Source organism: Papio anubis, chromosome 18, assembly GCF_008728515.1.
Source record: "Papio anubis isolate 15944 chromosome 18, Panubis1.0, whole genome shotgun sequence".
Classification (NCBI taxonomy): Eukaryota; Metazoa; Chordata; class Mammalia; order Primates; family Cercopithecidae; genus Papio; species Papio anubis.
Window position 1 is genome coordinate 16,482,834 of NC_044993.1, and position 23,854 is coordinate 16,506,687.

Here is a 23,854-nt window from a genome sequence, read left to right on the forward strand (position 1 = left end):
TTAGCCAGGATGGTCTCGATCTCCTGACCTTGTGATCCACCCGTCTCAGCCTCCCAAAGTGCTGGGATTACAGGCGTGAGCCACCGCGCCCGGCGGGGAATGAATTATTGAGGTGCACAATTTGAATGGATTATAATAAGGGCATTATGTGGGATGAAAAAAGTGAATCTCAAAAGGTGATGTGCTGTATGATTCCATTTATATAACATTCTTGAAATAATAAAAGGCTCAAGATGGAGAACAGATGAGTGGCTGCCAGAGGTAAGGGACAGGGAGAGAGGGGTGGGTGTGGTTATAACCTAGTCACATGTAAGGCCAAAAACAAATGGAAAATGAGGCTTAGTTCTCCTTGTTGAAAATAAGGGAAGAGACTTCTCCTCCTCCCCTTTGCTTAGAGTATTTAGTTTAGAACATCTGTAATTTTAAGTTCTTTGAAATGTTGTCTCTTCGAAATGTAGATAAATCTTTTAAAAAGTGAAATAAGCCTCTTGCCAGCTTTAGGACCCAGAAGTGTCTTTCTCAAGAACCTGGCAACCATCTCTTTGACATGTAATTAACAAGGAAGAGGAAGTCCCTAGTCCCAGTTTCTGGGACAGGATGGGAGCCTAGCTTCCATGGGGCCCTGCTAGAAAGATAAGTTTGTTTTTCCTTTGAATAAAGCCAATTAGCTAACACAGTTGGTCACCTCCATTACCATGTGGATTTGTGACAAATGATGGTGTGACAAATGATGGTGTCAAGTCCTCTTACTTGAGACTAGCCATTATTTACTCAGAACATGAATGAAATGGCTTGGATCTGGTTGGCTCTATAGGAGGGGCAGACTTCCTTCTGTCTTTGCAATCTCTCAGCAGATTGCCTGTGATGTGCATTACATTCTGGTTTAATGCTTATTCAACAATAAAATTGTTTTCTTTCTCTTCTACCTTTGTGGATAGATTTTCTGGGTTGGAAGGAGATTTTGTTTTTAATTTTATTTCCCCAGGAAGCATGAGGAATCCTTGTGGTAACGGAATAGTTCTGCATCTTAATTGGCAGTGGTGGGTTCACAAATCTACATGTGATAACATTGCACAGAACTGCACCACACACATACACACACGCATAGAAAAGTGGTGAAATCTGAATAAGCTCTGTGACCTGTACCAACGTCAATTTCATGGATTTGATGTTGTACTATAGTTATACGAGATGTTATTGTTGGGAAAACCCTTTTTTTAAAAAAAAATTCCCTGTAAATCTATAATTATTTCAAAATAAAAAGTTAAAAAGTATATATCAAACTATTCAAGGAGATTCCATTTTATATATAACAAATAAAAATGGGAGTGATAATGGAAAAGGTTGACAAATACTGTTTGCAAAGGGCTAATCCTTAGCTAGGTCTAGGGCCCAGCAGGGAAGGTTAATGTGTGCCATGGCCCAGTGAAGCACAGGAGGTGAGAGTGGAAGTGTGACAAATTGGGAGAGGAGCAGGGTCTGCTGACAGCCCTCCCAGTTGTCCGGATTCTAGAGCAACAAAGCCAACTCTGTACTTGGCTCCTGAGCCACGAGTGGTCCACCCTGCCCTACTCAAGGGGACCAGCTTGGCTCTGCACTTACCATCATATTCACAGAAACCCCACCCCACTGCTCTCCTAGGCTTTGATAAGGTGCAGCCTGGGAACCCAGTAAGCAGGTGGAGACACATCATTGCTTCCAGTGGGCAGCCCGGGGCTGGCAGGAGAAGGCAGAGGCTAAGAGACCATCTTAGCAGCTGGGCAGGCCTGGGTTCAAATCCTAGCTCTGTACTTGCCTTGGGACATGCACTTCACTTCTGTAAAACTAAAATTTAGATGACAGCGGCATCATTCTCCCCCGACCCTCATTGTGGGAGGATTTAACAAGACAACAGTGCAGGTTAACAGTGTGGCACAGGCTTAGTATGAGTCCAATAAATGGTAACTGATGTTACTAATTATGATCATCCTTGGTGCTAAGGTTCACTTTTAGCATCTGGTACTTGAACCAGGCTTCTGCAAAACAAATAATCGCCAGTGGGCTTTGGTGCTCCCAGTCTCTCCCATGACACCGTTCTCCCCTACATTAGAGCTGCCTCTTAACCAACCTAAGGGCTCTCTAGCCACATATATGATTCTTCCTTAGAACATATTCTCATGCACATTTTCATTTGTAAAGAAGAGCACAGGGGGATGGCAGCTGTCATGGTCAGGAATAGACTGTTAAAACAGGACTTTCAGGGGTGATGAGGGAGGACATATTGGGATTTTCCCTTCCTATCCCATCCTTTATTTATAAGCTGAGAAGCTCTCTCCTCCAGAGACCCTCACTTGGCTCCCACCTCTGTGGCACCACATGCTCCTGACTTTTCCAGAACCTTTTGGCCACCCCTCTCCCCCACTCAGATGCTGGGGTATTTGGGGGCTCCATTCTGAATCTGCCTTTTTTCCTGCTCACTAGACACACTTCCTAGGGAATCTCCCCATTTCCTGTGATTGCAATGATCATCTGATGACTCTCAAGTCACTTTCTCCAACCTCTCTCTCTCCGAGGTGCCCAGCAGTTCCGGTTCCGGTTCCCTACTGGCTGCTCTTCGCAGATGATACACAGAAATCTCACATTCGGTAGCCACGGGAAGCAGCCGAACTCCTTTCCTTTCCCTCTCCTCCCACCAAGACCTCGCTTCTCCTCCTGAGTTTCCTGTCTTAGTCCCCTCTCCTTACCTTGTCATCCAAGTAAGACTTAGAGGTCCCCTCAACCCCACGCCCATATCCAGTCAATGCCTAAGTCTTGACCATTCCATTTCTGGAATATTCCTTGAACCAGTTCGCCCTGTCCCCACTGTCATCACCATTGCTTACAGCACCACCATCTCTCACCTAGAATTACTCCACCAGCTTAAAAAAAATTGTAGAGATGGAGTTTCACCATGTTGCCCAGGCCGGTCTCAAATTCCTGGCCTCAGGCCATCCTTGGCTTCCCAAAGCAATGCGATTATAGGAATGAGCCACTGCACCTGGCCCTCCGACAGCTTGTAAAAAACTGATCTCTCGAATCTACTCTCATCATCCCCAAGTTCCTGTCCCCTCAGAGCTCTGCAAGGCAGCCAGAGGGATCTCTTAAAGATGAGAAGTCGATTAGGCCACACCTCTGGTTGCCCTCAGGATGAAGTCCAAAAACCTTAATAGGTCAGTCACCTGATAGCTCACCTCCTGGGCTCATCTTGCCTCTCCTAGCTTCCTGCTTCTTTGCCTTATCTCTGTCTTTCTCCTTTCTGTACCTCAGAGACCAAGTTCTTGCCCCTGGGCTTCTGCACACAGCGCCCTTCTGCACATGCACCCCACATACTCTGCACACAGCGCCCTTCTGCACACACCTCCTGTGCACTCTGCACACACCGCCCTTCTGCAAAGGCATCCTGCGCACCCGGAGCTGCCTTACCTCAGCAGGCTCATCCTCTGGCACTTCCTCAGTTATTATGTCAAAGTGATCGAGCGTTTCACATTTGTTATAGTCTTTGTCTGTGTTTTTCCTGGCTTGATTCAAGAACGTTTCATACTTTTCATTCGCTGTGCCGGGGTAGGGAGTAGGGGTTGGAAGGAGAGCAGAATCAGGAAGGTCAGAAAAATACGAATGATGTCCCAAACACACACTCTCAGCCCCTGGTAAGGTGGGAAGGGAAGTGGACTTTTGGATACTTCGTCTGCCCTACTTTCCCTGCTTCAGAGGGTGAGGTGATTTGAGAGTTGAATTTGTATCAGAGACCTCACTGAGTTCAATGAGATTAGGCTTTACTGAATGACTGGCTGGTTCTCCAGAACTTGAAGGCAGTAACATTCGAAGCCACTCGTAGGGTGACCCACTTGATCCTGGCTTGCTTGGGGCTTTCTTGGTTCTAGCACTTAAACCCCCACACCCTGGAGCTCTCCCAGTGCTGGACAAACCCAGCCAGCCAGTCACCCTTTAAGCCACTTTTTACGTTTATTAAATCTCAATTAACAAAAAATATGTTTGGGTCAATTTGCTTTAATTAACACTAAATATGCCACATCATCCTGAATCAGGGAGGGTAGGTAATCAGTGGAGAGATTCCCACCTGAATTTACCACTATGCCATTGCAAATTCAAATACTTTGAAAGGTAAGGTAGGAAAGTTATTTAAAATGCCTACTATAGGCCAGGTGTGGTGGCTCACGCCTGTAATCCTAGCACTTTGTGAGGCTGAGGCAGGTGAACTGCCTGAGCTCAGGAGTTCAAGACAAGCCTGGGCAACATGGCAAACCCCATCTCTACAAAAAATACAAAAAATTAGCTGGGCATGGTGGTGCGTGGCTGTAATCCCAGCTACTGGGGAGTCTGAGGCATAAGAATCGCTTGAGCCCTGGAGGTGGAGGTTGCAGTGAGCTGAGATCCTGCCACTGAACTCCAGCCTAGGTGACAGAGCAAGAATCTGTATAAATAAATAAATAAATACATACATAAATGCATAAATACATAAATAAAAAATTTTAAAAAGCCTATTATAAAACAGTAGGAAATGCTGTGAATATAGTGAGCTGGAGAACAGAAGACCCAACTAATGGTGTTCAAGTTTAAATTATTTTAAAGCCCTTACTGGCCAAACCATGTCTACTGCCCTGATGAGGCCAGCTTGGTGCCCAGTTTTCAACCGTATGGCAAAGGTTTTCCTTCCCGAAAATTATACGTGGAGCTGGAGTAACCCTCATCTGGCTGGAACTCTATATATGAGAGTGTAACATGGTCTTAGTGTTAGTGACATTTATTGCCAGGCACTGTGGCTCAACACCTGTAATCCTAGTGCTTTGGCAGGCTGAGATGGGAGGATCACCTGAGACCAGGAATTCAAGACTAGCCTGGGTAACAAAGTGAGATCCCTTCTTAAAAAAATAAAATAAAATAAATTAGCCAGGCACGGCAGTGCACACTTGTAGTCCCAGCTACTCAGGAGGCTGAGGCGGGAGGATCCCTTGAGCCTAAGAGTTAAGATTACGGTGAGCTACGATTGCACCACTGTATTTCAGCCTGGGTAACAGAGCGAGACCTTTTTAAAATAGAGACAGGGTGTTTTGTGTGTATATATATATACACACACATATATATATACACACACACATATATACACACACACACACACACATATATATACACACATATACATATATTTTTTCAAGTTTTCAGGGAGCAGACAATTAGAATTCAGTGGATGATTATAAACAGGAGAGTTAGTGACTTCAGGGAATGGGGTAAGAGGAAAGGCTGGGTGGGAGGACTTAGTCTGAAGCTTTCTGGGGAAAGTAGATTTCAAGGAGCTTGAAGAGAGATTCATAAAGAGTGAGAGGTTTCCCTGACCCATCGTCCTATAACTGACGTCAGGAACAAAGAGCCAGAGACAGTCTATAGCTAAAAGGGCTGCTCAGCTGGGGTTTGGAATCCGCCAAGACAGAAATATTCTGGTACAAAAGGCTAGTCCTGGGGTCCAGATACAACCGGAAAATGTAAGTGGGAAGACAATTACTAAAGTCTAATTTAGACTTCACCCTGTGTAATGCCAACATAAGGGCTCAGAATCTGTGTCTGCCTTTCTGTGCAGTTTATACTTTGAGAATTCTATGCCTGGAAGCTCATTGGCTCTCACCTTCCCAGTGGTGTCTAGGAGAATGTCACAGGGAAAGGAGACTGGGGCCAGAAGGAAAGTACATGGGAGGAGGAAAAGCCTTTGGAGGTAAATTTCCTGATCCCTCTGTCAGTAACTCAATAATGGCCAAATTGGCCACGGTTCTTCATTTGGGGCTGCCATAGACCATTTCTTATCTCGGCAAACTCAGGTCACCAATTTGGCAATTGACGAATGACATGGAAGAGAACCACTGGGGATTTCCAAGCAAATAAAGTAGCCAGCAAGCTTCCAATAAGCAAAGTTAAAATGTTCGTTTTGTCCCCCAGTGGGGAACTACTCCAGTGTGAAGTAGTACCTGTGAGGTTCCTGGGGAGATCGAGGCAGATTTGGGGAAAGATTCCCTCTCCACTCAGAGTGATATTTTCTGGGTCCAGGTGGGCGATCTGTATCTGGAAACTCCTTTTAAAGACCTCAGGAACTCCAGGAAGGTAGTAAACTTTCAATGCCTGCTCTTGATGTGAACTGATAAAGCCCTACGCAGTAGAAAGACCAGGAAAGGGAAAACGAATGTGCTACAGGCTCAACTCATTAAATTACTTAAAACAACAACGATAATGACAGAGTAAACCTAAAAAAAGAAGGAAAGGAGTAAGACATTTAATGAAATAGAGTGCAAAGAAACAGAAGAGCTTCATACATCTAAAAACTGGTTTTTTGAAAAAAGATGAATAAAATACACAAAACTGGTAAGACTGATTAAGAAGATAAGGAGAAAAGTCACCAAAAATGTAAAAAGAAAAATGGTTCATAAATATATAGTAAAATAGTACATAAATCATACACGATTATGAGAAAACTTTATGTCAATATATTAAAACATTTTTGTGAAATTAACAATGTCCTAGAAAAATATGAATAACGAAATGTAAAAACCCTGGAGTGATCTGTATCCTATATAGAAGCTGAAAAATGAAGATAATTACCCTGACAAAGGAATATACGGCATTAGAAGCAAGTTCTGCCACTCCTTCAAAAAACATATAATCAATTTAGTTTACGAGCCATTCAGGAAATAGAAAAGACAGAAACGCCCATTTTTTTATTCTGATATCCAAACTGATCAAATGCAGCATGAAGAAGGAAATTTATGAACCAACGATCACTTAACAAAGGTACAAAAATTGTAAGTAAAATGTTAGCTAAGTGAACCCAGCAATATATGTATATTTACATGCAGATGGTAGCATATAGAGTTTTTTTGGTCTTCCTTTTCCTTTCATTTTACCTAACAATATATTTTACAATTAATTCAATATTAGTACATCTAGAGCTGCTCCATCCTTTTTAGTTGCTATGTATTATTCCATTACATAGTTTTAATATATTTTTAAAAACTAGTTTCCTACTGACAGACATTTAGTTTGTTTCTGACCTTTTGCTATTGCCATTACAGATTATATAGGAAATAATCTTATAAACACATCATTTTGCAAATGTGGGAAAACGTATGTAGAATAAATTCTTAGAAATGAAATTGCTGGGTCAAAGTGTAATTTTGATAGATAAGGCCAAATTATTCTCTACAGAATTGTTACCAATTTACAATAACTGCAGCAATGTAAATTCAAATGCTTTAAAAAACTTTAGAAAAGGGCAAGGAAAACATAGCAGTTATGATAGATACAAAGATGGAATAGAAACAAAACTCTAAGGAAATTTTAAAAATAGACAAATGAAATACGACGAAAGAAATAACAGCAAGCATTTCAGTTTTGCTAATCATAAGAATGTGTTAAACGTTCCTACTGACACTTAAGGACTCTCAGAGGAGATTAAAAAACAAAATCCCAATACATATGTTTGATGAATGATAAGCCTAAAACAAAATGACATAGACTATGGGCAAATTATGTAACGCAAAAAGAAAGCAGCAATCACAATATTAAGACCAAACAAAGCGGAATTCAAAGCAGAGCATTCAAAGGGAACAAGAAGGCAACTGAAGGCAGACAGAACACACAGTCCATGATGAACACTTAATAGTCATGAGATCTTCTGTGTCAACACAGAAACAAAAGAGTATAAAACAAAAAGGTGCATGTATTTGTAGAAAACAATAGAGAAATGGACAAAAGTTTTATATACCACTCTTGAGTCTTAGAAAAATTAAACAGAAAAAGATACAGAAGATTTTAATGTTATAATTATTCAGGTTAATTTAGTAGAGATTCCAGATATGATAATCTGGATTCTATAGCCCAGGTAACATTATTTTCAAACATTTATTAGTATTAAAAATCACTTTAGGTCATTAAAATATATTAATAAATTCACTAAGTAGGAATTTAGAGGACCATATTATCTAATCATGATTCAAAAAAACCTCAATATTAGTAACAATTTAAATAACAAAAGCAAAAATCTTAATTATTTGGAAATTAAATAAAGAAAAACGTATTTTAAATTATACTTGCAAGTAAAACTATAAGACAACTATAATTTAGATAATGAAAATTATAATAGTTAAATATTAACATGTATAAAACACACAAAATTGACATCTACTTTATCTGTAATTTTCTTAAAATATAAGGGATAAGGCTAAAGGTGTCCTTAGGCAAATGGATAGCCTTACATTTTTTCATTATTAACTAAGAAAAAAAATAAAAGTAGGCATTCAAGTCAGGAAGTTAGAGAAACAAAACACAAGAGTGAATTTGGGCCGGGTGAGATGGGGCTCACGCCTGTAATCCCAGCACTTTGGGATGCGTTCAGGAGTTCAAGACCAGCCTGGGCAACATGGCAATACCCTGTCTCTAAAATAAATAAATAAATAAATAAATAAATAAATAAAATAATAAACACAAAAATTAGCTGGGTGTGGTGGTGCATGCCTGTGGTCCCAGCTACTTGGGTGGCTAAGGTGGGAGGATTGCTTGAGCCCAGGAGGCAGCGGTTGCAGGGAGTTGAGATCTGCACTCCAGTCTAGGCGACAGAGCCAGACCTGGTCTCAAAAAGAAAAACAAAAAAACAAAAAACCAAAAAAAGTGAATTCAAAAGATTAGCTAAGACAAATTGGGAAAAAACCAAAAGGGGAGTTGACCTAACAGATATTAAGATGTATTTTTAAAGCCATAGCAACTAAAATAGTATAGCATTAATGTAGGCACAGACAGAGCAATGAAGAATAAAGAGACCAGCAGTAAATCCAAATATGTGAGATAATTTAGGGGAAGAACAGACTTTATCATCAAAGACGATGGTGCTCATTATCTTTGGATTTACAAGATTATGAATAATTACACTTTAAAAATATTTTCCATTTTTTCCTATAACAATTATGTGCTATTTTCATAATGAGAAAAATTCAGCAAATGTTCCTTAAAACTGGTCGATCAACATAATATGAACAAGGAACCACTTTCTCTGTTTGCTTCTGAAACCAGTTTGGCTCAGCGCAGTCTGCTGGTGTTTCACACCTGCTGAAGTCAGTGGAGAGGAAGCCCTTGGGAATTACAAGGGCAGTGTGAAGACATCGGTGGAAATAAACTAGTCTCATTATCATGGAAAATAAATCCATGCGTTGCATTTGTCTTGTTGATTGCTATATCCCTGGTGCCTGGAAACTGGCTACTGAGGGACTAAATATTTGTTTAATAAATGAGTGAAGTGGCTTGGATTATTATTTTTTTTCTGCTTCTGAGAGTTCTTCAGTTTTAATAAAAAGAAAAAGTCACACTTGTAATCCTGGCCATGAATACTCACCTGCATCGGGGTGGGACTTGTAGGTTTGAATTCGGGCCCCTCCCACTGTTTACTTACGGAGAGAGGCAGGATTAGTGGCACTCCAGGGAGAAGGTTGTCTGGAGAAGACTGGGGGTCAGTCAGAACTTTGAACTCAAAGCCGACTTTCCCCGTGTTCGTCAGCGTGATTTCCCTCTCTGTGACGTGGTCAAACAGCTTGAAAGAGAAGGAGATGAGTGACTCCTTTGCCACCCACTCTTGGGACGTGGCTTTGATCGTGAGAAAGGTGCAGAAACACACCTCATGGATAAAGGTGTGACAGCTCCTGATATAAAGACTGGTCAATCTACATCTCAGCATCACAACAAATGCCTACTGGGGCACTAGACTCTGGAAACCTGGCTCTTAGTTCTTCTAAGAACCGATTTAGTTTAGGTATGGCTGTGGGGCTAAGCATTTCACCTTCCTGGGTCTCAGTTTTTTCACTACAGGAATTTGTAATAGAGAATCTTAAAGTAAGATTTCTACATTAAAAACATTTGCCTTCTGGATTCTGTACTGTAAGAAAAACAAAAGATTTGAGTTTAGAATGTTCTAGAATGAATTTTTCCATTCAGATGGAGAACCATGGGTGTAACAGGCTAGTCATGTTCTTTTTCTTGGAATTTTGCTAACATAATTCACCAGCTGGGTTAGCAGGCCCAATAACCACAAACAGGCCGCTTTGGGGGTCCTTAGGAAAAGCTAGGGTGAGGACTGACTGCTTCAAAGACTATACTCAGAGGAGCCAAAACCAAGTGCCCAAAGGACCCTGGAGACGAAGAAGGAAAGAGAATTCTATTTGGTCAGCATCATGGAGATGGTCTCAGTAGGTGCTAGGTGAATCAGATTTTAGGCACAATCTTTGATCTATAAACACACATGCATGCGCACGATTCAGTAATTATACATGAAGGAGCTATATAATGGAGATTCAATCCTCATTGAAATTTGGTAGGAGATATGGTCTCCAAGTGCATAACACAAAATCTGATTGGGAAGAGAATGTGTACTGATGGAATTGACAATTATTCCAAAACAAAAATGGGAAAGTATATTATATTATGGCAAAGATTATCATTAAGTGCCAAGGGAATGTAAAGTAAAAGATAACTGTGGAAGGAGCTGAGCTGGGTCTTATGGGATATAGAGGTTTGGGCTTGGTAGAGTGGAGGATGGGAAAGGTAAAGTAAGAGAAAGTGTAACCTCATGAAAGGCTGGGGTGCACTGGGGCCAGTGGATAGACCAGCTTGGCCACAATGAAATGTATGGACTATAATAGGGAATTATGGGAAGTAAAACTTACAGTGTAAAGATCACCAGTTAATACAGGGGCTTAGGATAGCTTCACCCAGGTGGAGGAATGGGCTCTGACCCAAAGGAACTCATGACAATGGACAGCCAACTCTGATCCAGCACAGCACTGACCAAACACTTTAAGCAAGGACAACTCCTGGTGGGATAGGCCTGCTACTCCATTCCCACCTTACAGATGAGGGACACTGAGGCTTGGAGAGGTGATGTGCCCAAGGTCATGCAGTCAGGAGGAAGTAAAACTGGAATCCGAAGAGGAAGTAAAACCAGAATACGAAGAGGAAGTGAAACCGGGATATGAAGAGGAAGTGAAACCGGAATACGAAACCATGCTCTTCGGTCAATATCACGTTGCTTTGCCAAATGCTGCTGGGCTTAATTGGTCAGGGACTGATGGGATGACAACATTTTGGAAAATGTCGCTGGACTTACTGAATCAGAATCTGCACTTGAACAAGACTCCCAGATGATTCATAGGCACATTACAGTGTGGGAGGAACTGCTGTAATAATTTAGGCATGGCTTGATGAGACCCTGCAATGTGATATCAGTGGCAATGGGAAGAGAAAACTGACTCAGAGAGGGACCCTGGTGATGAGTCAGCAAACCCTGGATGCTTAGAAGGATGTGGAGAGGTGAAGGAGAGAGTGCAGAGGAAAAGCCTTGGAGATTGTGAACCCAAGGGTGGAGAAAATGGTAGTGCTATTGAAAGAAATGCAGAAGTTGGAACAGGCTCCTGGGCTGAAAGTGAAGAAGTGACCTTGAGCATCTAACATGCTCAGTTTCAGGAGACGATAAGAAAAGCAAATGCAAGTATCTGGCAAACAGTTGGCAGCAGGAGGATGGTCAGGGTTAGGGAGGCAGATGGGAGATCAAGGACAGGGGTGATGGCAAGACTACGATGACTGGGGTTCAGGAGAGATTTGTTTAAGATGCTTAAGGCAAAACCAGAAAATCTCCACCCGATGGTTTGCGATACCTGTAATCCATAGTGAATATCCTTGGTGTCAAAGGAATAGTTGACCAGGGACGCCTCTCCCTTTAGTGTTATTTCGTAGGTGGGTCCTTCTTCCACTTCACACAGAGCTTTAGCTTGTGCAATGATGTTAGAGTGTCCATAGAAGGTGAATGACATTTGGTGGCTACTATGTGGCTGCAACACTCCAAACAGGGGCAAAATATCAAACACCTGCAGAGAAAGTCATTCTATAAGAGAGCAGCTGATGGGATGAATGCCTGCCAAGGGTAAGTGAAAGTTATGTCAATTTACACATTAATTCCAGTCTTTAACTCATTTGATAGAAGGTAGCCCGGCACCCTGAAAACACACAATGGTAATGATGGTAACAGTGCTCTGGTGAGATTTAAGTTTCTAATGTGGGGCAGGTGCTCAGTTAGAAAGAAAAGTTAGTGTCTGATAAGGTCAGGATTCACACCGTGTCACTTACTTCTTCTATCCCGATGGAAAGCATCTCATTCTGTTCACAGGTCTGTAGGGATTCCTGATCCTCAACCTGGCTCTGGCTTGAGTATATTCTTTCTATTTCAGCAGAGCTAATTTTTATTTCCTAGAAATTAAAGATGTGAGGAAAAGCTGGCAAGCATTCAAAATGGATCATCAATTGACAGAAAAATAAAGTATGTTGTATACGATTATAAAAATAGTACATTTTTTCCCCAGGGAGATAATTGAGCAAGTGACTATAATGTACACACAAGGATGTTTATGGCAGCATTATTTATAACAGCAAAACTTTGGAAGACAACTCGGTGCCCATCAATAGGTGGTCACTTTAAAGGAAGTGTGTGTGGTACGTCTATCCATGAAGGATAATGCATGTATATTTATGGATGGGAATGATGTGCACAATATATTATTGAGTGAAAACAGTTCCATTCATGTGAAATTACATATGCCTCATGTGTCTGAAGGTGTGTGTGTGTAAATTCCTTCAGAGATTTGCATAGGCAAATAGAAATATCTGGGAAGTTGTTTGCTAAGAATTTCATTAGAATTTTTCTCAGTGGGGTAGAAAGAAGATAGGAATTTTGAGGATGTTTGCTTTAATTTTTCTGTATTCTTGAGTTTATATGTACACATACGTACACATATTTGTACACATATATTTTATTTTTGAAACAAGGTGTCTGTCACTGTCACCCAGGCTGGAGTGCAGTGGCATGATCAGAGCTCACTGCAGCCTCGAATGCCTGGGCTCAAGTGATCTTCCCACCTCAGCCTCCCTAAAGTAGCTAGGACTGCAGGCGTGTACCACCACACCCTGGGGTCTCGTTATATTGCCCAGGCTGGTCTTGAACTCCTGGCCTCAAGCCATCCTCCTGCCTTGGGTCCCAAAGTACTGGGGTTACAGGCGTGAACCACTGTTTCTGGCCTATTCTTGAGTTTTCTATGATAAGCATCTTTGAAAATAGAAAAAGAAGAATTAACATTTAAAAGACAAATGTTTTACATACTCACACATACTCATTCTAAAAAAATTTTAAAATACAGAAAGCTCCAAGGAAAGAAAGAAAAATCCATCTCAGGTTATACTGTAGATAAATATTATTATATATTATATATGTGTATATAAAATATATTATATATGTGTATATAAAATATATTATATATTATATAGGTACATATGTATATATAAAATATATTATAAATATATATGTATATTTAGACTGTGTATTATGTGTGCATATATACTTGTATTCTGATTTTTCAGTTGACCTAATATGAGTGCCATCTTCCATATGACTGAACATTCTTCACAAACATCACTTAAAGTATTTTAGAAAGTTGATTGTACACGATACAAATTTAAAACATTCAAAAGGATATACGGTAAAAAAATTTTTTAGAAAGACTCCTATCCCTACAGTTCTCCGGTTCCCCCCCTCCTAAGGTACTCACTGTCCAGTTTCCCATATGTTCAATTAGTTATTCCGCTTCATTCAGCTGATATTTACTGGGGACTTACTAAGAACCAGTTCTATATCCTGAGGATATGATAGTGAACAAAACAGAAAAAAATTCCTGCCCTCATGAAGATTAAATTCCAGAGATATTCCAAGCACAAGCAAAGATACCTATGTAACTGTTTGAGAGGTAACACAGTAGCTAAGAGTAAGCCAGATGGTCAAGTCTTCTAGCTCCCTGGCTTGATGCACATGTCCCTGCATTGGTAAAATGGGGAAAGATGGTGGTACCCACCTCACAGGGGTGCTGGGAGAAGTAAAACAGTTAATGTAAAAAACTGCTTTGCTGGGGCTGTGGCTCACGGCTGTAATCCCAGGACTTTGGGAGGCTGAGGCAGGTGGATTGCCTGAGCTCAGATGTTCAAGTTCAGTTTCACCCCAGGCAACATGGTGAAACCCTGTCTCTACTGAAATACAAAAATTAGCCAGGCATGGTGGCAGGCGCCTGTAATCCCAGCTATTCGGGAGGCTGAAGCATGAGAATCGCTTGAACCCAGGAGGCAGAGGTTGCAGTGAGCCAAGATGGTGCCACTTCACTCTGGCCTGGGCAACAGAGTGAGACTCTGTCTCAAAAAACAAACAAACAAACAAACAAACAACAACAAAAAACAAACAAACAAACCAAAGCTTAGATCAGTGCTCAATAAGTGTTGGTTGCTTTAATAGACATTTTTCTTTATACAAATGGTAGCACACAATGTACTTTGTTTTGTTTTGCACTGAGTATTTTTTCTTAATATATCAGAGATTGTGCCAAATTAGTATGTAGAGAACTTTCTCATTTTTTAAAAAGAATTTCATAGTATTGCCTTGTGAAGATGAAATTTAGTTTATTCAGACGGTCTCCTATTGGTGAAATTAAGTTGTTTCCAATATTTCTTGCTTTTACAAACAAAGCTGCAGCGTACAAGGATGGTTACATGCTTTATGCAAATGCGGAGGTGTATCTGGAGGATAATTTCTAGAAGGGGGACAATGCATTTTAAATTTTGATATACTTGCCACATTGTATGTTATAGAGGTTATGCCAATTCATACTCCTACCCACACTGTAGGAAAATCCCGCTCAACACTATTTTAAAAGATTGCATCACATCATGGACATAAAGCAATTTATCTTTCATTATTTTTTTCATTTTTTTCTATTTCTAAATGTTGTAACAAGCATCTTTGTATGCACATCTTTGTATCTCCAATAGTTTGCTTAGGCCATCATTCTAGAAGGAGAATTTAAGGGTATTAATTTTTAAGCTCCCTCTGTTTTTGCTACAGAATTATTAAGAAAATATTTTTCCTTTAGTATCCTCTATGTAGGGTGTAGGAACATCACAGGATCACCAAGGTTTAGGGATAACTGGCTTTTCCATTGTAGAGAAGATATATGTGCTGAGGTGTCCTGGGCTCTCACTGAGTATTGGCTCTGGGGTGTTTGGCTGGGAAGAAATGTGGGTAAAGCTATATGGCTTTGTCTCAACTAAACCCAAGCATTGCACTGGCCACTCTGCTCCTGGTTCTGCCTTTGTTTTATGGGAAGGACCCTTGACCTGCCTACCCTCCCCAGGGAAAGGACACCATACATCTGAGATCACACTGGATGCTTTCGTTTTTCTTGGTTCTTTTTCTTCAGGCCTGGCATCTTCATCCACAAGGATAGTCCTGAGAAGTTTAATGAGATGCAGAGATTCACTCATTGGGCCGTCATCACCACAGTCTCAGGTGCATAACTGCCCTGTCTTCCTCTTCTCCCTCTACCACACCCCCAAACGTAAGGGGGCTTCTCAATCAAGGGACACCTTTCTTAAGAGGTCAGCTGGTCAGGGCTCTGCTGCCCTATGCCCCCAAACATGTGGTCTAGGCCACTGAACTTGTCAATTTTTCACGGGGCTCAACCCTTCTTTACTGGCCCATCAAGCCCATGTCCAACTTACAAAAAGTCCTAGGAAGCTCTAGCAATTCTTCAGACAATGTGGGTGCCCTATGTGCTTAATGTTTCCCTATTTATTGGAGCATTTTATTGTGAGGATATAATGTTTGGCGAATTGTTATGTCCTTTCGTGCTTGCTACCCTGGACCCAATACTGGCTGTAGATCTTGGACATATGTAGACCTTGGACAAATGATAGGAAGGGCTCAGTTCCCCAGGACTCATGATGGTACCTCCTCCCTATCCTGTATGTCTACTCTGGGGCCTACACATAGAAAACACTTATTAAACTGTTGACTGGTGACTGGATGAATGAACCAATGAGGGATGAATATTGAGAATGTAAGACCGTGTAAAGAAAAGAAAAGCTACCACAAAAAATCCATGTTGGTTTTGCATTTGCACTTACTTAACAAAACCATTTAAATCCATCTCGGGGATTGCTGGTGAGCTGGCAGTCTCTGAGGTTGCTGGGATGGACTCCATCTGGGCCAGTGGGGCACTGTAGGGCTTCTTCAGCAACGTCACAAACCTACCAAGGCATGGGACAGGGAATGGGGGGAGACAGGAGACATCAGTTTTTGCAAATCAGTGCTCAGTGGGCTCTCAGTTTCTAAGGCCAAACTCCAAATCCCAGACCAGGCAGTTCTACCAGGGACCACCTTACACCCTCCCTTGAACTTGCCTTCTTCAAATCTCAGCTAAGGTTTCACTTGCTCTTAAAAAGTTTTCTGACTACCAGCCTCGGCCCAATTTCTTTCCTCTGAGTATCTACAGCCCCCTGGGCTTCCCCTTTCACACTTATTTTTACCATCCCTGCTAGATGTGGACTCGCTGAGGACTGGTATCCAATATGGTATCTAATTCAGAGCCTGGCCTGGAGTAAGTAGTCGGCATGGTCGTGAATGAATGAACCACTGGGAATCCTGCTCCCAGATAACCAGAAAGCAGGGCTAAGGCTCAGCTGAGGCCTGGGAAGCACTCTCTGTTAGGGGCCTGGAAGTGCAGGCTCGGGTTTCTTACATGACCTTGCCTCCTAAATGTGACCTCAGTGCCTTGCTCGCCACACCCTAGTCCTGGTCCCACCACTAAGTTGTGCTGCCACTCGAGTTCTCTGAGCAGAGGAACCCAGGGGAAAAGAAGCAATTGTACCAGCTGGTGCTGAAGCCCATATGTCCAGGTTCCAGTGATTAAAAAGGTCTTTGGATGTCACAAAGGCCAAGGCGGTGGGGTCACCCTGATTCTTCCTGTTTCTCCTTGGTATGTGGCTTTTTCTGGACCCATCTCTGCCCCTCCCCAACCTATCTCAAGCCCTTGATGTTAATTTCAATCCATTTCACTTATATATGCATTCTGGCCCCATCTGTACTCAGAGGCTCAGCACAAATGTCATCCACTATGTGAAGCTTCCACCACTGGCCCATCTCCCTCCCTTGGAAGTGTCACAGCATTTCAGCTGCACTTCTTTTAGGACCCTGTCCACTCTAACCACCTCCTAGAGGATCATTTCCTAAATTTCAGGCATCCCGCTACCATCGTCGTGATTTGTAAGCACACAGTTTGATGAGTTATATACACATCTGTGGAACTATCACCACATTAATACACAGAATGTTTGCATCATCCTAAAGAGTTGCCTTGTGCAAACACTCATCTGCTTAATATCACTAGAGATTAATTTGCCTACGCTTTCATAGAAATGGAATTGGAAATATGTACGAATGTGTGTCTGACCTCCTCTGTTTGGCGTGATGTTTTTGAGATCCGTCCATGTTGTTGCATGTAGCAGTGAGCTGTTCTTTTTTTTTTTGCAGCAGTATTCCATAGTGTGGATGTTTTCCCACCTTCTTGTTGATGGTCACCTCGACTATTTCTAGCTTGTAGATGCTATGAATCAAGTTGCTGTGAACATCTGTGTAAAAGTCTTTTTGTAGACATATGTTTTCATTCTTCTTGGGTAAACTCCTTGGAAGCAAATTGCTGGGTTGTATGGTATATGTATGTTTAACATTACAGGAAACTGCCAACCAGTTTTCCAAAGTCGCTGTACCACTTTACACTACCACCTGCATTGTATGAGAGTTCCAGTTGGTCTGCATTCTCATCCACACTTGGTATTTAGTCTTTTACATTTTAGCCATTCAAATGAGCATAGGGTGATATCACATTGTGGGGTTCATTAATAGGCTATGTCATTACTATAAATGAAAACACAGTATTATCTCTCATATTTAGAAAAATCAACACAACAGAAAAAATCAATGTAATTATTTTCTTGCCTGGTGAAGGCTCTGAGCTGAGCTCTGGTTGCTCTTTTTAAGAAGGGAAAACACTGGGCCGGCATGATCTTGGCTGGGCTTATTACTGTATGGAAGAAGGATCCACGGTGTCCCCTCTTTACAGACCCTATTGCACAGGGTCTCATACATAGAGCCCAAACTCAACAGATGTTTGATTGATTGGATGGATGGATGGATGGATGGATGTGTGGACTGTTGAATGAGAACAGTTGAATAGCATGGAGCACTCACTATGCAGAAAAGTCAGCATCTGACTGTCCTGCACCCTCTCTGCCAACCTGGGATAAAGAGTGGGGATGGGAAAGCATGGAGAAGTCACAGAGTATGGAAAAACTCTTTTCATTTTTGGCCTGAGCTTCCATTTGACTTGTTTCAGGCCAGATGTCTCTAGCTGACTTTACCTCTGGCTGAAACCACTCCATTAGGGGCAGAGAACACATGTTGGGCTGGGTGCTAAAAAATCTCCTGGGAAGGTCGTTAAAATAAAGATTCCTGAACCTCGTCCTCCGACAGATTACAATTCAGCAGGTCTCAGGAGTCAGATTTTTAGCAGTCTTCCCAGGCAATTCTAATGGGCAGCTAGATTTAGGAGCTGCCATGGGTAGGAATGGCAACATGACAGCTGAGAATGGAGCTGATAATTAATATGGGGCTATCACTGCAGCCTTAACAGCTAGGGACAGTGAAAATCAGCCAAGGACAATTCTGAACACTTATTAAATCACCCCAGGTCAGCAGAGACACCTGGGGAGGCTTTGCCGGCTCGCTGCCCCACATAATAGCACTCTCCCATCCAGCCTTTGCACCCCTGTGAGATGTTGTGCTGCATAAAGAGAAAGCACATGGGAATTTCTGTAAAGGAAAAATACGAAGCTGTAGAGGGTCTTCATACCTGAGGAAAAACAACACCTCACTGGACAATGCTACCTGGACAACTGGGAAGTGAGAGGTCTCTGTGGAAATCAACAGAGGAAGGCAGAGCAGCCCTCCCTGCTCGCCACCTGAGCCACAAGAGACAGTGAAACATTTACCATAATGAGGGATTTAAGTTATTAAAACTGGAAAACCTGCTCCAAAATATTGAAATAGAATGTTGGTAGAGGTTTTTGGATCAGATTTCCTTTTACCCTCAGGAACAGACGATTACTTTCCTGGTATGCTGACCCAAACAGGAGTAGATTCAGTTATTTTTAAAAGAGAGTGCAGAGCAAACAGGAACAATCGATACTGTTCCAATTCCAGAGCTCCTCGTATCAGAATCACGGGAGAAGCCAGGAGAGAAACGCCCCTGTAGCTGCCGGAGAATCACATCATATCAGACACCCACTGATCAGCAGCACTGGCTTTGGGGGCAGTGGCTTCCCTCCTCATGGTTTATTTTCAACTCTGGGGGAAGGATCACCACAATCTTTTGCGCTGGAAAGTTAAAAACAAAAAACAAAAAACAAAAAAACCCCACCATACTTTTTTCCTGTTCTTTCTTCACTGGAAGCAGTGTGGTGCTAAAATAAAACCCTAATGAACAAGCTTGTATTTCAGTTGATGTTCTGTGTTGCAGCTTCCATGATCTTTGCAGATGGGATGGTGGATGCTGGACACCCACTGAAGTCTGTGCAGTGCAGTCTTGTGGGAAAAGGTGGTGGGGGTGGGCAGCCCTGTAGGGGACTCAAAGACTTCTAATTCATTCATTCATTAGACTTGGCTTCTGGGAGTGTCCACTACAGAGGATGAAATTAGCCACTGGCTGGACAAGAAGGGCCTGCATATGCTGTTTAATACTTTTTAAAAACTGATGACTGCTGCAGGTGCTGCCGGTGCACTTTATTAGGGTGATGCACCCAGGTGCTGTGTGTGTGGCTGTACCTTCCTCTGGAGCATTGCCCTGGCGTGATGGGAGATGCCTCACCCACCCTGAGCTGCCTTCCCTCTCATTAGGGTATGACTTATAGGAAGGAGTGACTGCTAGGGGTGGCGACTATGAGAGCCCAGCCTCCTTGTCTCTGAGTGGGACAAACTGTGATGTAATTTACACCCCACAGCTCCCCACGGAATCAGGCAGAGGTTAGACTTCTGAAATCACATCTTCCCCGAGTTTTCCTCCGGCCCTATCTTGCTTCCCTGAATTTCTTATAGTTTCTCCTGAGAGCCCTCCCTCAATAAATCACCTCAAGAACCACATTCTCGGGCTCTCCTTCTAGGGAATCCACTATAGTGTTGTAGGATTCCAAAGCTGAGAAACCCAACCCTTGCTTCACGCAGCTAAGAGGCCAGTGGATCAGAGTCAGAGCCACAGGAATGGCTGTGCTTTAGGGTACAAGTGCTCCAGCAGGGAGCCAGGCAGTGCACAAGGGTTCCAAGCAAGGCTGTGGGGTCAGAGGGCTTGGGTTTGAATTCCAGCTTCCCCACTTGTGCACGATGGGCCTGGGGGCTGTGTTAGTAAGAGAATCCTCTGCATCTGATTGCGGTGAGCCCTAGTTCATGTAAGGAGCCCCGTGGAAGCTGGGTCATAGCAAATGTCCAATAAATGTGAGCTGCTCTTGTGTGGGGTTGGTGAGGATTATCATCATTTTTGGAATTCAAACAAGGGAGATGCTAACTTGTCTTGGATGCATACAGAAGTCTTCACGGAGGAGGATATGGTCTAACTATGCACAAAAGAAAAAATGGTTCTTTTCAAGTGAAGAGTGGAAGGAACGTTTAGGCCGAGGGAAAGGTGCCTGCAAAGCAGCGGTCCCTAACTTTTTGGCACCAGGGACTGGTTTCATGGAAGACAATTTTTTCCATGGACTGGGTGGGGGTGGTGGGGGGAATGGCTTCAGGATGATTCAAGCACATTACATTTATTGTGCACTTTACTTCTATTATTATTACATCATAATATATGATGAAACAATTATACAAGTCACCATCATGTAGAATCAGTGGGAGCCCTGAGCTTATTTTCCTACAACTAGACAGTCCCTTCAGGGGGTGATGGGAGACAGTGACAGATCATCAGGAATTAGATCCTCATAAGGAGTATGCAACTGGGATCCTCACATGTGCAGTTCACAATAGGGTTTGTGCTCCTGTGAGAATCTACTGCCGCTGCCTATCTGACAGGAGGCAGAGTTCAGGTGGTAATGTGAGTGGTGGGGAGTGGCTGTAAATACAGATGAAGCTTCGCTTGCTCACCTGCCGCTCACCTTCTGTGTGGCCCAGTTCTTAACAGGCCACAAATTGGTACTGTCATGTGGGGGGTTGAGAACCCCTGCTGCAAAGGAAATAGGATGGAGAGAACGTGGATTCCCCAGGGACGGGGAATAAGTCTGTTGTGGGCGCAGCGTTATGTGTAGGTGCCCAATGGAAGCAGGTGATGATGATGACAATGATGATGAAGAATACAGAAGCAATGAGGTGGGGTCAGTGATGGTCGGCATTGGGGGCAGGCATGACAGGAAGGGAGATAGTAGCCATGAGTAGGGGGAGGGGCTGATGCCCCAGCTGCCACTGCAGGCTGGCACTGACCCCAGCAGTCACTTTGACTGCTCTCATGCACCTCTTCCTCCTGGCATTGAGCAGTTAACATCTACCTAACCTTTCAGCATTAGCTTAGATGTTACTTTCACTGGAACATCTTCCCTGACCCCCAAGTCCAGGTTCAGGGGTCATCTCCATGCTTCTACACCCCACATTGTAATCGACTCATCAGCAGGGGCAGGAGCCACATCTGCCTCTCTCCCCACGGTCTCCAGCACTGGGCAGCACACCAAGCTTAGAGTCAAGCCTGACATTTGTTGAATGAAGTTCTAGTCAGGAGTACTGCAGTTAACTCCCTGTAGTAAAAAGGGTTATACAGATCTTGTTTTGTTCACATGTTATATCAGATGGTCTACTATTTGTAAAAAAGTAATCCCTCCAATTCCTGAAAGCACAACTGTTTGTAATACAACTTTGCTTCTCCTCCCATCAACAGATGGAGTCTATTTTCTTCAGGCCTTGCATCTGGGCTTGGCTTGACTTCCTTGGCCAACGAGGCATTCGAAAATGTGATGCAAATGGCAACTTGAAAACCACCTAGCCAATTCACAGATTCATGAGAACTAATACACATTTTCTGTTTAGACAATTATGTTTCGAGTATCTTGTTGTGTGACAAAAGCTAACATATACAGATTGGTTTTATTCTCCCTAGCACAGTGCCCTGCACAATTACCCTCAATAAACAATTACAGAACGAACAAGTAGAATGAAAACATTTCAAGTATGGAAAGAAAATGTCAATATTCTTAGCCATGCAAGCTGGTCATCATCCTTATATATCACTGGTATCAAAATGAGAAAGTGATCCACAGTAGCCACTGGTGCCTTGCATGGTCAGAGGTCCAGTTTTGAGAGTATCCAGCACTCTGAAGGTCTGAATGTGAGCTAGTGGCCTCTGTGCATTAATTTCATTGCTGAGATTATTTTCTCCTGCAGTTCCAATCTCATATTTCCATTGTTCCTAATTTATAATCTGGTGCAAACCACGCATCTTTACTTATCAGATCTTATCAGGTGGCTTCCCAAATTCCTATTCTTGCTCTCAGCTATCTGACTTTGCTTCTCTCATTTTGTAAACCCCTTGATCCCCTTCCTTCCTTCCTTCCTTCCTTCCCTCCTTCCTTCCTTCCTTCCCTCCCTCCCTCCTTCCCTCCCTCCTTCCTTCCTTCCTCCCTGCCTCCCTCCCTTCCTTCCTCTGTCTCTACACGTTGCAAATCTGCTCCAGATTAGGCAAGCCCCTGACTGCTGTTTCTAAAGGGAGCAGATTATAATATTACTTTAAATTATATTAAAAGTGAGCATATTTCTAAGCCCCTCTTGGTGCAAACACAAAGTCCCTGCCATGTTTCCATATTTATTGTCTGGATTTGTGGTCCTACACTTGCTGATCCTCCTACATTGGGAAGCAAATGACAGATGGAAACAGATGGGCTGGCCCAGTGCCTTCCCTACCAGCATGGTCTAGCTCTGCCACGTGAGAAGGGGAAGGCAACTAAAGACATGTCTCTATTATGGAAAGAAGCCCCCCGCCCGCCGGCCCTCTGATGTTATTATACCACAGAATACTTCCAACTGGCCACGTGTGCTAAGGTGGAAACTGATGAGAGATTGCTGAGAGGCTGAAACTCACGTTACTCAGAGCTTAGGAGATGAAAACCATCTTTTTAAAAGGTTCTCAAAAGGAGTTGCAATTGGAGCCTCTAGAACGGTGGTTCTCAGTGTTGGCTGGCCATTGGGATCCTTCATGGACCCTTAAGAAAGACTGAAGCCTGAATCCCAACCATAGAGATTCTGATTTACTTGGCTTCAATCTATTTGAAACTTCCCAAGGTGATTCCAGTTTGCATTCATGGCTGAGAACCACTGACCTAGAAGATGGTAGTGAGAAGGTCATGAAGAAAATAGTGGTAAAGCAACTGTATCAAGAAAGAGCCCCAATTAAGTAACTGCAGCTGACCGTATTCATCACTATTCCCTACCAGGAACTATGAAGCGCTTGATACGCACTGCCTAATTTAATCTTCACAACAGCTTGAGGAGTAAACCACTATGATTATCCTGTCTTCAGAGACAAAACCAAGGCTCAGAGGACAGGTCAGTGGCTTCATCAGACCCACACCAAAGCTCATGCTCTTAGTGACTTTGCTGGAGAGTCCAGCCAATCCACAGGTGAGGGCTTCTCCCGGGTCCCATCATGTCAGCCATACCCAGGGCAGTGACTCCCAAAGCACGTCTTTTCATTCCCAAAGTAACTGAAACCCACAACACAAGGAATATACAATGTGTCGTCTAGAACCTTTGGAAGCAGAGGAACCCATCCTGATTGTAATCTGAATGAGAAAGAGCAAGACACCATTGACCTTGCCCTTGAAGTAACTTTGCAGAAAC

At 42.7% G+C, this 23,854-nt stretch overlaps 1 protein-coding gene across 4 annotated transcripts in view; it reads right to left on the reverse strand.

Annotated features, from left to right (window-relative positions):
- The window catches only part of HYDIN (HYDIN axonemal central pair apparatus protein), a 415,044-nt gene that overhangs the window by 159,101 nt on the left and 232,089 nt on the right, over positions 1 to 23,854 (reverse strand). For all 4 annotated transcript variants that reach the window (XR_004179730.1, XM_021932150.2, XM_021932149.2 and 1 more), the window contains exons 24-30: positions 16,054 to 16,176; positions 15,298 to 15,376; positions 12,184 to 12,303; positions 11,715 to 11,924; positions 9,461 to 9,598; positions 5,994 to 6,171; positions 3,442 to 3,569 (exon numbers count right to left, since the gene is read on the reverse strand). Coding sequence is in view for 3 of the 4 variants with exons in the window: in XM_021932150.2 (XP_021787842.2) it covers positions 3,442 to 3,569; positions 5,994 to 6,171; positions 9,461 to 9,598; positions 11,715 to 11,924; positions 12,184 to 12,303; positions 15,298 to 15,376; positions 16,054 to 16,176 (976 nt within the window). In the remaining variant the exon portion in view is untranslated. The remainder of the gene's footprint in view (positions 1 to 3,441; positions 3,570 to 5,993; positions 6,172 to 9,460; positions 9,599 to 11,714; positions 11,925 to 12,183; positions 12,304 to 15,297; positions 15,377 to 16,053; positions 16,177 to 23,854) is intronic.